The sequence below is a fragment of the Phaeoacremonium minimum genome (genome assembly GCF_000392275.1).
Source record: "Phaeoacremonium minimum UCRPA7 unplaced genomic scaffold PA7_03_scaffold_157, whole genome shotgun sequence".
Lineage (NCBI taxonomy): Eukaryota > Fungi > Ascomycota > Sordariomycetes > Togniniales > Togniniaceae > Phaeoacremonium > Phaeoacremonium minimum.
In genome coordinates this window covers 4038-16925 of record NW_006921064.1, presented here as the reverse complement: position 1 = coordinate 16925, position 12888 = coordinate 4038, and the positions used below count along the sequence as shown (strand labels likewise).

The 12888-nt window shown below is 48.9% G+C and overlaps 1 protein-coding gene across 1 annotated transcript; it reads right to left on the bottom strand.

The window, feature by feature from the left end:
• Nucleotides 1–6011: 6011 nt before the first annotated feature.
• Nucleotides 6012–7693, bottom strand: UCRPA7_2322 (putative carboxypeptidase protein; the record flags this gene model as incomplete). The annotated part of the gene is made up of 5 exons (XM_007914910.1): nt 6012–6625; nt 6710–6968; nt 7034–7441; nt 7512–7563; nt 7620–7693. 5 exons carry the CDS (start codon nt 7691–7693, stop codon nt 6012–6014), a joined length of 1407 nt encoding a protein of 468 aa, XP_007913101.1.
• Nucleotides 7694–12888: the final 5195 nt, after the last annotated feature.

Here is a 12888-nt window from a genome sequence, read left to right as displayed (position 1 = left end):
GCGACGAGCTCCATCACCTCTTGTTGCTGTTGTTTATAATCATGGTGCCCACTTTTGGCAATACTCGCCTTTGGTCAGATCTGATAGTTGTCCACTGCAACAAGAGATTCGCCCGTGGATCTTTTCCTGTCTTTCTTTTGAAGCACGAACCCCGAACTTGGCCCTTGTTCAAGCTACTTTGCTCTTCATGCAGATGATGCCAACGCAGATCCCGGCGCCAAATCATCCTGGGTTCTGGCGAATGACGAACATGCTAGTTGGAATTTCTCAAGACATTGGTTTCCATGTTGATCCATCCAACTGGAGTATCGTGCCCTCGGAGCGGAAGATGCGCCGTATTCTATGGTGGGCTGTATACACTGATGATAAGTGGTTATCGCATATGCTTGGTCACCCTTCACATATCACAGTGAACAACTGGAACGTCATACCTCTCACCTTGACTGACTTCTCCGACGAGGATGGAAGACTAGCAGTCGAATCTGTGCATCAGCGCAGTCATTCACGGCTTTATCCTCTCTGAGCACATTCTAACAGATATCTCAGACAGCTTTTACAGCATTCGGTGTATACCCACCCATGTACCAGCAAGAATCGGTTACACAACGCAGAATTCCTCTGCTACTTTCTGGTCTGGACCTTTTATCTGTTGCTTCTATTCATGTGTCCTTACCAGTTGAAGTGGCTCTTCACAACCGCTTGTGTACTCAGCTTTCCCGCCATCTTTGGTCTATTCATCTACTGCATGGTGCAGTCTCACGGAAAGATCAGTCTCGATGACCAATTTAGCTCAACAACTCTTACCTCGAGCGAAAAAGCTTGGCAGATAATCTATGCATACAGCAGCAGCGTTAGCGGGGGATCTAGCTTCATCGAGTCCATCCCGGATATGGCTCACTGGTCACTAAAACGGTTTTCATAAATGCTGTGTTCAACGCTCTATCTTCAGTCCTTAGAATCATCAGTACAGCAGCCCTTCAAAGAGCAACAGGTCAACTGCTCTGGAAGCCCTGAAATATGATATCTTATATGCTGGAACAACACACAACGCCAGGGGCACGGTTTGGTATCTTTCTCTTGGCATTCACGTGGTGTTGGCTGTCGTAAGTCAAAACCTATCATCGAATATGATTCCCTTCGGATCAGACACCTCTATGCTATGGCCAAGACACATCACTATGACCAGGGAATTCATCATTGTTCACCTTCTGGCTTGGGCTATCTGTCCTTGGAAGATTTATGTTTCCACTGGGACGTTTCTCGACTTCAGTAGGTTATTTTCAGTAGGTTATTTCTTTTCTGAAGAAGGAAATATCTTGTTCCATGTTCCGGCCATAATGCTAACCTTGATGTCTTGGTGGGTGCTTATAGCATCTTTATAGGACCTGCAGTGAGTATCATGCTGTGCAAGGACTATCTCATTAGCAAGGGCAACATTTATCGCCGAGCATCTACGTCGACAACAAATATAAAAGAAATCATTGGTACCATGGAGGTTGGAACATCCAAGCATACCGCGGCCTACATCACTGCAGTTGGACTATGCATAATTGGCTTTGTTAATAAGGTTGGAGCCCGTGTGCCTCCAGTAGGCGTCAAGCTGGGCTAGTTGGGCTAGCTCGTACCATTCCCGACTGTCGCAATAGTGTATTATATACTGTGCAAGATCTGGCCCCACCAGAACTACAGGAACGTCCAAGGTTTGAAATGGGAGGAATTAGCGAAGCTCGATGAGGGTGTTGCAGATGGGCTATCTAATCATCAATCCGATGTCGACTCATTCGGCAAGACGGCCGGAGACGGTGTGCATGATGCAAAGAAGTAAAGCTCTACCGTGCTGATCACTGTCAAGTGAATGAGCAGGGCCATATCAGGGCTGTCAAGTATGTCTACAGGGAAGTATCGGCGATGATGCGGTGACTCATGGAAGATTAGCCGGCTTTTGCAGCTGAAGCAACTAGTCGAGTATTATTCTTGAAAACCTTCTGTAAAGATACGACTTGCTGATATCAGACGTCACAAAAATCACCTGTGACTGAAAACACATCTAGCCATCATGTAGTCCATTCTCGTGCCAGATGCCCCTCCCGCGCTGCATTCTAGTAGGGAGATGACGAGAACTTCTAACTTTTACGCTGCCTCACACTGTTCTAGTGAATCTAATCTGGCGTAATATGACGTCAGAACATGGTCAAGGTTCGCTCGGCTCTCGTACATTTGGAAGATATGAAGTGATTGCGTAACTCCTTGAAGTAAGTGCCCAGTAAGCCCATCCTCTCGAGCGCGAAGGATGTCCTTGTCACACATTGCAAATATTGTGGTCCTGCTGTCCAAAAATAAAGAGAGCTTCGTAAGGTAACCCTACTGAAGAACAGGCGCAATGAAGCCCCAATGCCTCACTCAAGTGGTAGACCCAAAACTCCCAGCCTGTGGCACAGATGCCGAATTGGCGGTACTTGAGTGCTGATCTGTTAAGCACTATCCTAAGCTTTCCCCCGCGCTGAGCGATAGGTCGTCCCAGCCATAACGAGGCCACCAGGCACGCTGATCGGTCAGCAGTACCTACGGCACAGGCCGTAAAGGATCGTGGCGTAGCCAATGGCACTGCCAGCTCTTAGAACACTGAACATCATGAGATCCAATGCTGGTAGAACACTGCAAGAGCTGGAATAAATTATGATATCGTATTTAGATATGGACAATTATTTAAACCTTTCCAATATCCTTGTGTTCAGTGTCTATCATCTTATCAGCATCGGCAATTTTCACCTGTTCTTTTAAGCAAAGTAACCCTCTTCAGCCGCAAAGTAGGGTTTGTATTCCGGCTCATCAAAATGGCCTTCAACAAGTTCTTTCAACTTTGTCTCATGGCTCTGACCATGGTGTCTTCTAGCCTCTGCTGTGTTCAGTATATAGGCGATTGGGATGCTAGTAAGTTGCAATCGGTATCTCAAATTGCTGCTTGCTCACCACTATATCTCGATAGATACGGGCTATTACTGGGCTCAGCTCATTGACAATGGCGAAATTATCTGCTCAGCCCAGACTAAGTATGAAATCGGAGTGCTCACCGCAGACAACACTGTCTTGACTCTCTCGGGTTGTGCGAGTGGCTACGACGTTAAGTGGAATTTTGACACGAACGACGTCAGCTATGCATATGGATCGTACTCGAGCGGTTTTGGGACAGTTGAGACCCAACTGGAAGCTGGCTACTACCAATACGTGGCCAATGTTTGGGGCTGCGCGTAAAGCAACGACCTACTACAGGCGATGGGCCGTGACTCTTCGAAGATCTCGGTTCGCTCTGGTATAACTTACTAAATGGCTACGTGCGCGTTTCGGTGCATGAGCAATGGATTTTGGATGGTTGGGGGTGATGCGGGTAATGGGAAGGATGGATTTGCTCAAACTTGTTCTCCGAATCGGTTCGGAACATAAGCAGGTTCGGATACATGGAGTTTGTCAAGGAAAGGATTAGGGTGTCAATGCAAGAAAAGCAAATCATTTTTGTTTCAATGAACCTCAACAAAACATTCCTACTGTTTTCTGTATTAATCTTCCGTGCATTGGCTGTAAACCGGGCGCGAAAAATTTGTGGCTTGGTTTACAGCGAGACCTCAGCACTCCGACTACTCACTTTCCTAGTGCTCTCGATTCGGGCTTCTAATGGGCCGCCTGCACCAGTCCAGCCCTTCGGTAATGAATCTCCATGTTAGCTCCGTCGGCTGTTGGCTGTACAGTACAAGTCTTCTCGGAGCTCGAAGGGCAGGGCGAGCTGGGGCCGGGGCTTAGCGCTCTATTACGTTGCACTGTGGCTGTAAAATGCTGCCACTAATGCAGCCCTAAGTCGAGAATTACAGTTTAAGGGGTCTTTTGTTCCTGAAGGATCATCCCAGGCATCTGTCATGGCATTGCGAGAATTCAAATCAGATTTGCAATCTTTTCAATGGTCTTTGTCTCCTTCTACTCGTTCCAACCGTCCTCCGTCAACCTCGACCGGATAGAGGGTGGAATGACTGAGAATCAATGGCCCGTCTTCGGGGATCCGGATGCATCACCTGCAGGTAGGTTGACTGAGCGGAACGCTGGCCTTCCAGCGCTCACAGGAATTGTTAGACATAGAGCTGCCCTGCTAATGCTGGGGGATTTAGGATACGGCGGGTGAAGTGCGATGAGGAGAAGCCACACTGCCGGCGCTGCCTCTCCACACACCGTAAATGCGATGGCTATCTGCCGGCCTCTTCAAAGCTCTCCCGTCGCGATTTGGAGGCTCTCGCCCAGCAGTCCTCGCTCGGTAATCATCTTGCAGTCTCCCGGAGTCCGACTCAGGCGCCGGCTTCGCTATCAACTGCTCTGGGGGGCGAGCCACGATCCAGCCCGCAGTCGCGGGAATGCCAGCTCTTTGACCTCTTCCGCTCCACCACCGCGCCCGCAACTGCGGTGCTCATGCCGTCGCACTTCTGGACCAGCGAAATCCTCCAGCTAGCGCATGTCGAGCCCGCCGTATGGCACGCCGTCGTAGCCCTCGGCGGGCTGCATTGCCGCTGGCATTCTGAAACGACAGTGGCCACTGTGCCATTGCCTGCCGGAGAAGTAGAGCTTCATTACCACCAGGCGGTCTCCCTCGCACGGGGCATGCACCACCCCGAGCGAGCGCTAGCTTTAAGCCTGGCACTGGGCGCAGCCGCGAATTTGATGGGATCACTGCGTGAGAGCAGGATGCATGTAGCGGCAGGACGAAAACTGTTGTGTGAATTGGGCCGCACAGATGAAGTAGCCCATGCAGCAGAGATTGTAGCGCGATTGGACCTGGAGGCTATGTCCTTTGGAGAGGTCACTGCACCGTATGAGCTCCAGGATGCGGCTTTGTTGAGGTACGATCCAGCGGACACCGGTGTCATTAAGAGCTATGAGCAGGCAGCTAGCGGTCTCTTCCGCATGATGCGGATGCTGATGATGGCGGATGAGGAGATACCGACCATATCAATAGATATCGCCGCAGGTGGGGCTTTTGAGAAGGATTTGCGAGAATGGGAGTCTGCTATGGGCAAATTTGAGGAGTCAGTCGTGCATTCGACAGAGATGGGCGAAGGGTACGGTATCGTACCTGCTCTCTCAGTGCGATTACACCATGCCCTCGTCCGAGTGTTCATGATTGCATCCATTCCAGGACCAGAAACGCGGTTTGACGCGCATCTTGGATTCTTCTCGCGACTGCTCACTATAGCTAAGGCTCTCACAAAGAAACTTGACAGTTCTATTCGGACGATGACGATGGAGCCGGGGTTGGTCATGGCATTGTTCATGGCTGGGTCACGATGCCGGCATCCACAAATACGATGGGAGTGCGTGAGACTGTTGTATAACCTTAACCGACAAGAAGGCCTATGGAGAAGCGACGCAATTGCGGTGGCTCTTCAAAGAGTCATTGAAGTTGAAGAGGAGGAAATGTTGTTGCATACCGGCGAGCACGCAAGTCCCGCGTCGTCCGCTGAGAGCATGCCTTCAGGAGGCAAGCGAGGCTCTCAAAGTGGCAGTATGTGCGATGCAGGAGATACGCAGATCTTAGATGATGACTTTGGTGACGATGACAGATTACGCGAGGTGATGGCCACGCCATGGGCGGCGTGGGCTCAGCCGGGCTTCAGTCTGCCATCGCAAGAGAAATGGGACGAAGTGCCGGTGATTCCAGAAGTATGTAGGGTGAAAGGATTTCTCCCAACAATATCTTTCGCAGAACGATCCGTAGTGGCAACATTCTTGATGTCACAAGGAGAACTGGAGAACAAACAACCATTCCCCCGGACGAGACAGGAGAGGTGCTGGTTTTAGATACATCAGCACAACAGTAGTAAAGACGACCGTACATATGTATATATTTCTCGCATATAATGCGGGATGGATGACACTCCCTCACATTAGAGTACATAACTTACATCTGAATGGCCCTGCCCGATGTCCTCGATTCTCCTTTTCTATTATAAAAGTTTTCGGTCAAAGTAATCGCTTTAGACCAACAACATGGAGGCAAGCATTATTGAGGCCATCGCCAGGGTAAAATGGGCGCCTCCTGGAGAGAAGGCTGAGGCGATATTGGGCTCCCCATCCGTGCCCGTGCTGTTTCCATTTCCTGACTCGCTTGTCCCTACCGGCACTGCGGTTCCAGAGATTGCATCCAACCTCGCTCCTCCAGGACTTTGCACGATAAAGTCTTTGATCACGGCCGAGCCATCCGCCAAAGCCTCAAGTTGCTCATCTGTGCAAGTATCCAATGCTTCATACGTATAGCACTGGTTCGCATCTGTGACATTTGGCACATGGTTTTTGGTGTCCCAGCTGCTGAGTGGTCCTTGGGAGCTGTAGTCGTTATCGGCTGTGACCTTACCCGTGGCAACGTCCTTGCCAAACATGCTTCGCTGAAATATCTGGTAGACGGTCTCAGGCTGATAGGCAGCCACGGCGTGGCCTGCCTCAAAGACTCGTGAGAAAGACACGTTACCGTGTTGTCGGACCAAGCCTCCGTTGTAGGAAGAGTTTGTTACAATATCAGCGTAGCCGGCTGAACGGAACGATGTCGCGGAAGGATATTCCACAGTTAAAGAAATGTTCTCGACGCCGATCCCTAATCGAATGTACCTGGTTAGACCCCAAAGACCTCACACCGTAACAGATAATGACCCTGATGTGAAGATGTTAAAATACTCACAGTTGCATTGATAATCACGGTCACCGTAGACCAAGGCGACACTGGCACCGCTGTTGAGAACGTTCTCTAGTAATGACTTGTCCTGGATCATCGCGTCTCCGGTCATCTGAAACATGGCAACTTGGTACGAGTAATCGTTGCTGGTAAAGTTGACGCGAACGCCAAGGTCCTCTTGGACCCATTTCTGGTTGAAGAAGCCTTCAAAATAATTGGAGATGTCTGACGTTATTCTCAGGTGGGTCAGATCGAATTGAGACCGCTTTTTGGAGACGAAATTAGTGACCCGTATCGTAAAATCGATGGGACCTGCAAAAGTGAACTTACATTGGTAGTAAGAACGTAAGATCCCAAGACAACACCGAAGCACACAGCAGACGCAGCCTGACAAGCCTCATTCACAGTCTGATTTGTGCCTTGTCCGGTAGGGTCCCCTTCAGCTCTCAGAGCTCTGCATTGCCTGATTGTATCATAGCAGCCCACATCGGGGGCTGTGAGGTTGCCTACGACAAGATCATACACTTCCTCCGGGTAAGACTCGATGCCATATGTATTGTTGTATGCAATATTGGGATAGCTGGAAGCTTGCGCCTCTGTATCAATGCAGCCATTCCCTATGCCCAAAGTCCCAAGAGGGAGCACCGTGGCATTGACATTCTGATGTCGTTTTGAGGTTACCAACTTGTTTTGATCAACAACGTGTGAGAAAAATCCGGTTCCCCAGAACCCGCCGTACTGTTTGTAAAACGTAAGCTCTAGTGTACGAATTTGATAGATTCTATTGACTGATTGGGTGTGCTCTTACTGATGTACCCCAAAGGGAGATTTCCTTGTCCTCGGTATTGTACTCTGGGAATCTGGGTCATGGTCAGTCTTCCATGTCCCAGTTCTGGTGGATCAGTAGGAAACATACTCCTGAAACCAAACTTGTGCGAATTGCCAAAGAGTTCGTGCCGCCTGTGCTGTTGTATTCTGCGTAGTCTCCATTGATCTTGGGTCCAATGTTGCCGCTAGGAAGGTAGCATTTGTGCTTGGTAACGACGCTCCGTCCTCCAGTGGCGTGAAGACTGGACCACCAGTAGCATCTGTCTGTAATAAATTTAAAGTGCCATTTTGGCGATACGAGTACGAGAACCCAGTTCCCACCGGCTGATCGACATAGAGCATGTTGACGTTCTTATTCCACGAGTAAGGGTTAAGCGTCGTGCTATTGGAGTCGCCATTAATGTTGCACGGGAAGCCGGACATCGAGTCGAAGGAGGTATATCCAGGACCGCCACCCAAATATATCGACGTTGGAGCCTTCTCGGCATTGTTGCGAGCCTCTGAACTATGAATTAGCCTAATGTACTCCCAGCTTCCTAAGAACATGACGCTTACCGAAATACCAGAAAAAGAGATTCACATCATAGTTGACCGAGATGTCTTGGACTTTGTTGAGAACGGATTGGGGTAAATGCACATAGCCACTCCATGCCTTGACTCCCTCAGTTGTCTCACAAATTGAGGTCTGCAGGAAGATGTCAACGATGTACTCAGTAGAATTGAGATCCAAAGTGCTAGGTTCTAGGGATCAGCGCCGTACTACTCACCTGTTTGTATGAAATTGAAGCCCCAGGCCACCTTTCGGAGACGACCTCTGTGAGTCCTACAGGCTCAGGAGGGAAACTCGACTGTGCAAGCGAGGACTTCAATCCCCCAAGGGCGCCAAGTAGAAGGAAGGAAGCGGAACACCTCATGATGAGCAAGTTGTGTCAAATGAGGTACTGGGATCAGTATCTATGTCATGCAGACAGAGCTAGAATTCTGTTTTCAGAAATGCTACGTGCGGCCTATATATATTTTGTCTACCGAAATACCTGAGATTCAGCCTTAATATTGCAGATCCCAGGACAGATGCTGTCAGGAATACACGCGCGCAGTAACGCCCCGGATTATAGAGGCATGCCATCCCAAAATTGGAACCCGCCTGCCTCTTGTGTTAGGATTCTGGTGGCATTTGGGTCGTGAGGTTTGGGCAATGGCGAGTCAACCAATCGCTTCGTCTCGGCAGTTTTGACGCGACAGCTGGGGCTGAACATGATGGCTTATACCAAATTAAACGGCCGCTATTTAGACGATCCTGCAGGAGCATCCGCCCCGTTGGAACCGGTAGCGCTAGTGAACACCCACACACTTGACCTCCGCTCAATGGCGAGCCGGCCAATGAAATGACCATTCAACGTCTCTAGCATCTGTCATTGCCTCATTACGATGCATGATTAAAAGATAACCTGGGAGCTTGAAACTTTTGATTGTTGCCTTACCGTAGATCTGGGAGCTAAACACAAGGCTAACACAGCTTCAACACCGGCAGTTAGATTACCTAACTGAGAAGTCTTGAATTGTCTTGTCGAGGTAATCCAATTGTATCAGTCTTAGCAGTATATACTCTCGCACAGCCCCCAACTATGTCCCTAGCTGCCATGTCAATGCATACCCAGGTAGTCACAGAACGAAAAGCTACACTCAACCAAGACCAATTATATCTCTTCTGGTGAACAAACCCAGGTTCAAGGAAGCGCCGTTTCCAGAACCTGCCCATTCGTTTGCTTAGGTGTACGAGTCGTCTCTGGATATAGCTAGCTTCACACGTTTTGCAGGTGGGCCATCCACACCACGATGTCATCTTTTTTTTTTTTTTTTTGCGCCTTGCAACGTCCCGTTCTTGTTGCAGCATTTCCAAACACTGCTTTCAAAATACTTACCTCGTTTTATCTCCAGCACAATTCTCCCCACAATCATCCCGGTACTCGGGATGATAGTCAGGCTTCAGTCTGCCTTCTCTTGCCTTAGCAGGGGAGAGATTATGCTTCTCAGGGTTCTGTAAGCTGCCATGGCGAAAGAGGCATGCAGTCGATGAAATTTCGGAATTCATGAACGACATGTTGCACTGTATGCAGAACAAGATATTTTCTTTGCGTTCTATATTTTACTTTTTTGTTCGCTGACGGTCCATATTCTCTTTGGCCTCGAGCATCCGAGGTGATAGAGCGCACGTTTCTAGGTCGAACTCTCATGGCGAAGCGCATAATAAGAATGGCTCTTGGCATATCATTTGATACTGAGAGTATGTGCGGTCCACATTTCCCCCCCCACATGTCTTTGAGAGTAAACAAGTCGGGGATCCGACGCCCTGATTGTGCGACGCGTCGACTTTTCCTTGCGTGGCTGGAACTGCCAAGGGCGAACCATTTTGCAGGAGATCTTGTTTTGGCATATTCGCATCTCACAGTACAGATGATAGCTTATCAAGTTTTACTTGAAATAACAGTCTCACTCAATAACATTTATACGTGGTAGACTCATCGAGATTTCTTAGTATGGAAGTGATTATTTGTAACATGGCGTACTTATCTTGATGAGGAAAAAGTCGATCACGTCGAACACATCGCTAAACGAAGCTCAATGGATTTTCAACTATGCTCTAGCGGGTCCCGTCTTGAGCTAAATATAACCTAAACCAAATTGAATCCCTACTTGCACTAGCTGTAAAGCATACAGTGACATTTGGAGCCTCATTGGGCTGAAAGGAAAAGATAGCGAGAAGGGTATGACCACTGGATCGACCCTTATTTCCCCCTGGCGAGGGGTATTAGTAAGACAGTCCGGACGGCACTGTGTTTTCCTCACTCCTGCATACTAGTTCTAGTGGGATGTGCTGTTAGCCGCTCCGACACAGGATGCAATACGAATGCTTTATATCAAAACGGCCCGCTCACTCCTCACATCGGTGCATTTGGTGGCGAGGATGGTGCGCGCTGGAGGTCGAAGTACTCCATCCTGTGGATCAAACTACCAAACACTCCGTATCTTCTTATGATATTACGATTCACCGACCGACGTACACAGACAAGAGCGGGAGAGCCATGAACAAGACAGTGGCTAATGTATCGGAGTCGAGTGTGATAGTTAATGACCTGGTGTCGCATCGAGGTGATGAGGACGAGCAAGCAGTCCGGAATGCTGATGAAGCATTGAAAGCCTTAGAAGGCGTCAGCGATGCAGATCTCGCAATCGATTCAGATAAGCACGCTAAGCTTTTGCGTACAATTGATTTGTACATGATGCCGGTACGTAGTGCTCACAATGAACCAGGCATTCTCATCGCTGATTTTCTTCAGATCATGTGTATTGTTTACTGTCTCAACTTCCTGGACAAGACTACTCTCAATTATGCTGCCGTCATGGGAATATCGAAACCGAGATCAGAAGGCGGTCTCGGTTTACATGGTGACGAATATAACTGGCTTGCAAGGCATGATGAGAGCCCTATCATTCTCTCGTGACCCTACACTTCTAACAAACTCTCTCATAGCATGTTCTATTTTGGGTATCTTGCATTTGAATGGCCTAGTAACGTATGAACTCATGCTATGAAACGTTTGAGTCAACTCTTACGAAGTTAAACAGAGACTGCTGCAATACTTTCCACTGGGCAAGTACCTCGCCTTCAACATCATCGCATGGGGGACCATTCTTTGCTGTTATGCCGCTGTCCGTAACATTTCTGGCGCTTTGGCACTGCGGTTCTTCCTCGGATTGTTTGAGTCATCGGTGACACCTGGCTTTGCCCTTCTTACATCGCGATGGTATACCAAAGACGAGCAAGGCACCCGCACCGCGATTTGGTTCAGTGCAAACGGTGTGGCACAGATTGCAGGAGGGGTTATTTCGTACGGTATCATCACAGCAATCGAGAAGCATGGCTCGGCAATCGAGCCTTGGAAGATCATCTTTCTCGTAGCTGGTTTTCTAACCATTGCGATGGGAATCGTCTTTTTATTCATCATACCTGACAACCAGACAAATGCTAGCTGGCTCAACAAGGGGGATCGCCTTCTCTCAATCCAGCATGTCCGTGTCAACCAGCAAGGCATAGGTAATCGACAATGGAAGCGGTATCAATTCGTCGAAGCGTTGACCGACCCACTATCATGGACATTCGTTGTCTACTCGCTGTTCTCGATGATACCTAACGGTGGAATGACGAACTTCTTCTCCCCAATCATCCGCTCCTTCGGGTACTCCCCTGCACAGGCTCTTCTGTACGGCGCTCCAGGTGGCGCAGTCCAGATCGTGTCTCTCGTAACGTCCGGACTCTTGGGCAGCAGGCTGCATAACCGGTTACTCGTCAGCTCTAATGGCCTTTTGATCGCCATAATAGGCATGTCTCTGATTGCTTCACTTCCTTCAGATATGAAAGCTGGTCGACTCGCCGGTTTCTATCTCAACCAGACCGCAATCTGCCCATTTGTCGCCATCTTGTCCCTGATATCAACCAATGTTGCTGGTTACACCAAGAAAACAACTGTTGCAGCCATGTATTTGGTGGCATATTGCGTTGGAAACATCATTGGTCCGCAAACATTCAGGGGCGCGGGTTGGGCTTCCGCAGAGTTCACTTTCATCGGATGTTATGCAATTTGCTTCGTAGATGTCCTTCTCATCTCGTGGCTTTACAGGAGACGGAATCGGATCAAATCCGCGATCATACAGCAGCCAGGATTTGAACGAGTGCAGGATAGAGAGTAGGTTGCCGACGCAGTCTTGATAAGTCACTTCGTAATGCTGATGAGATAAAAAAGGTTTCTTGACATCACCGACTTGGAGAATCCAGAATTTCGGTACGTGATTTGAAAAAGTGCTAGCCAAAGTGCAGCTCTTCCTGCCGTCGAAGCTTTCGTGAGCTGAACCGGGTTCCCGCGACGAGTCGAGATGAATAGCGTGTATTTCTATGGCACTGATTTGCACAATGTCATTTGTTCGATAGTAGCATCCTTTTCAATGTGGATCAATGAAAACGCCGGGCTCATCCCACGATAGAAGTCCCACGTCCATGAACCTCGCATCCATGTAGCTGGTATCCAGGGAAAAGTCCATTTCATCGGTTAATTGAGCCATTGCGAAAGCTTCCTCCTCAGAAACAGCCGGCTCGCTGGTTGGATTCAGGAGTGGCATTTCTGTGAACATCACCTCTCTTTGGCGGCTTGTTGATAGAGGCGTTATGGGGAGTGCATTCTGTACATTGCGCAACCCATCTTCAGGCCTTGGACGGTCCGAGGAGATAAGGCTGGAACTCCCAGCGATAGGTAGAATTTCTGTCTTCAGTTGTTGTACAATTGTGACGGACCGTAGAGTGC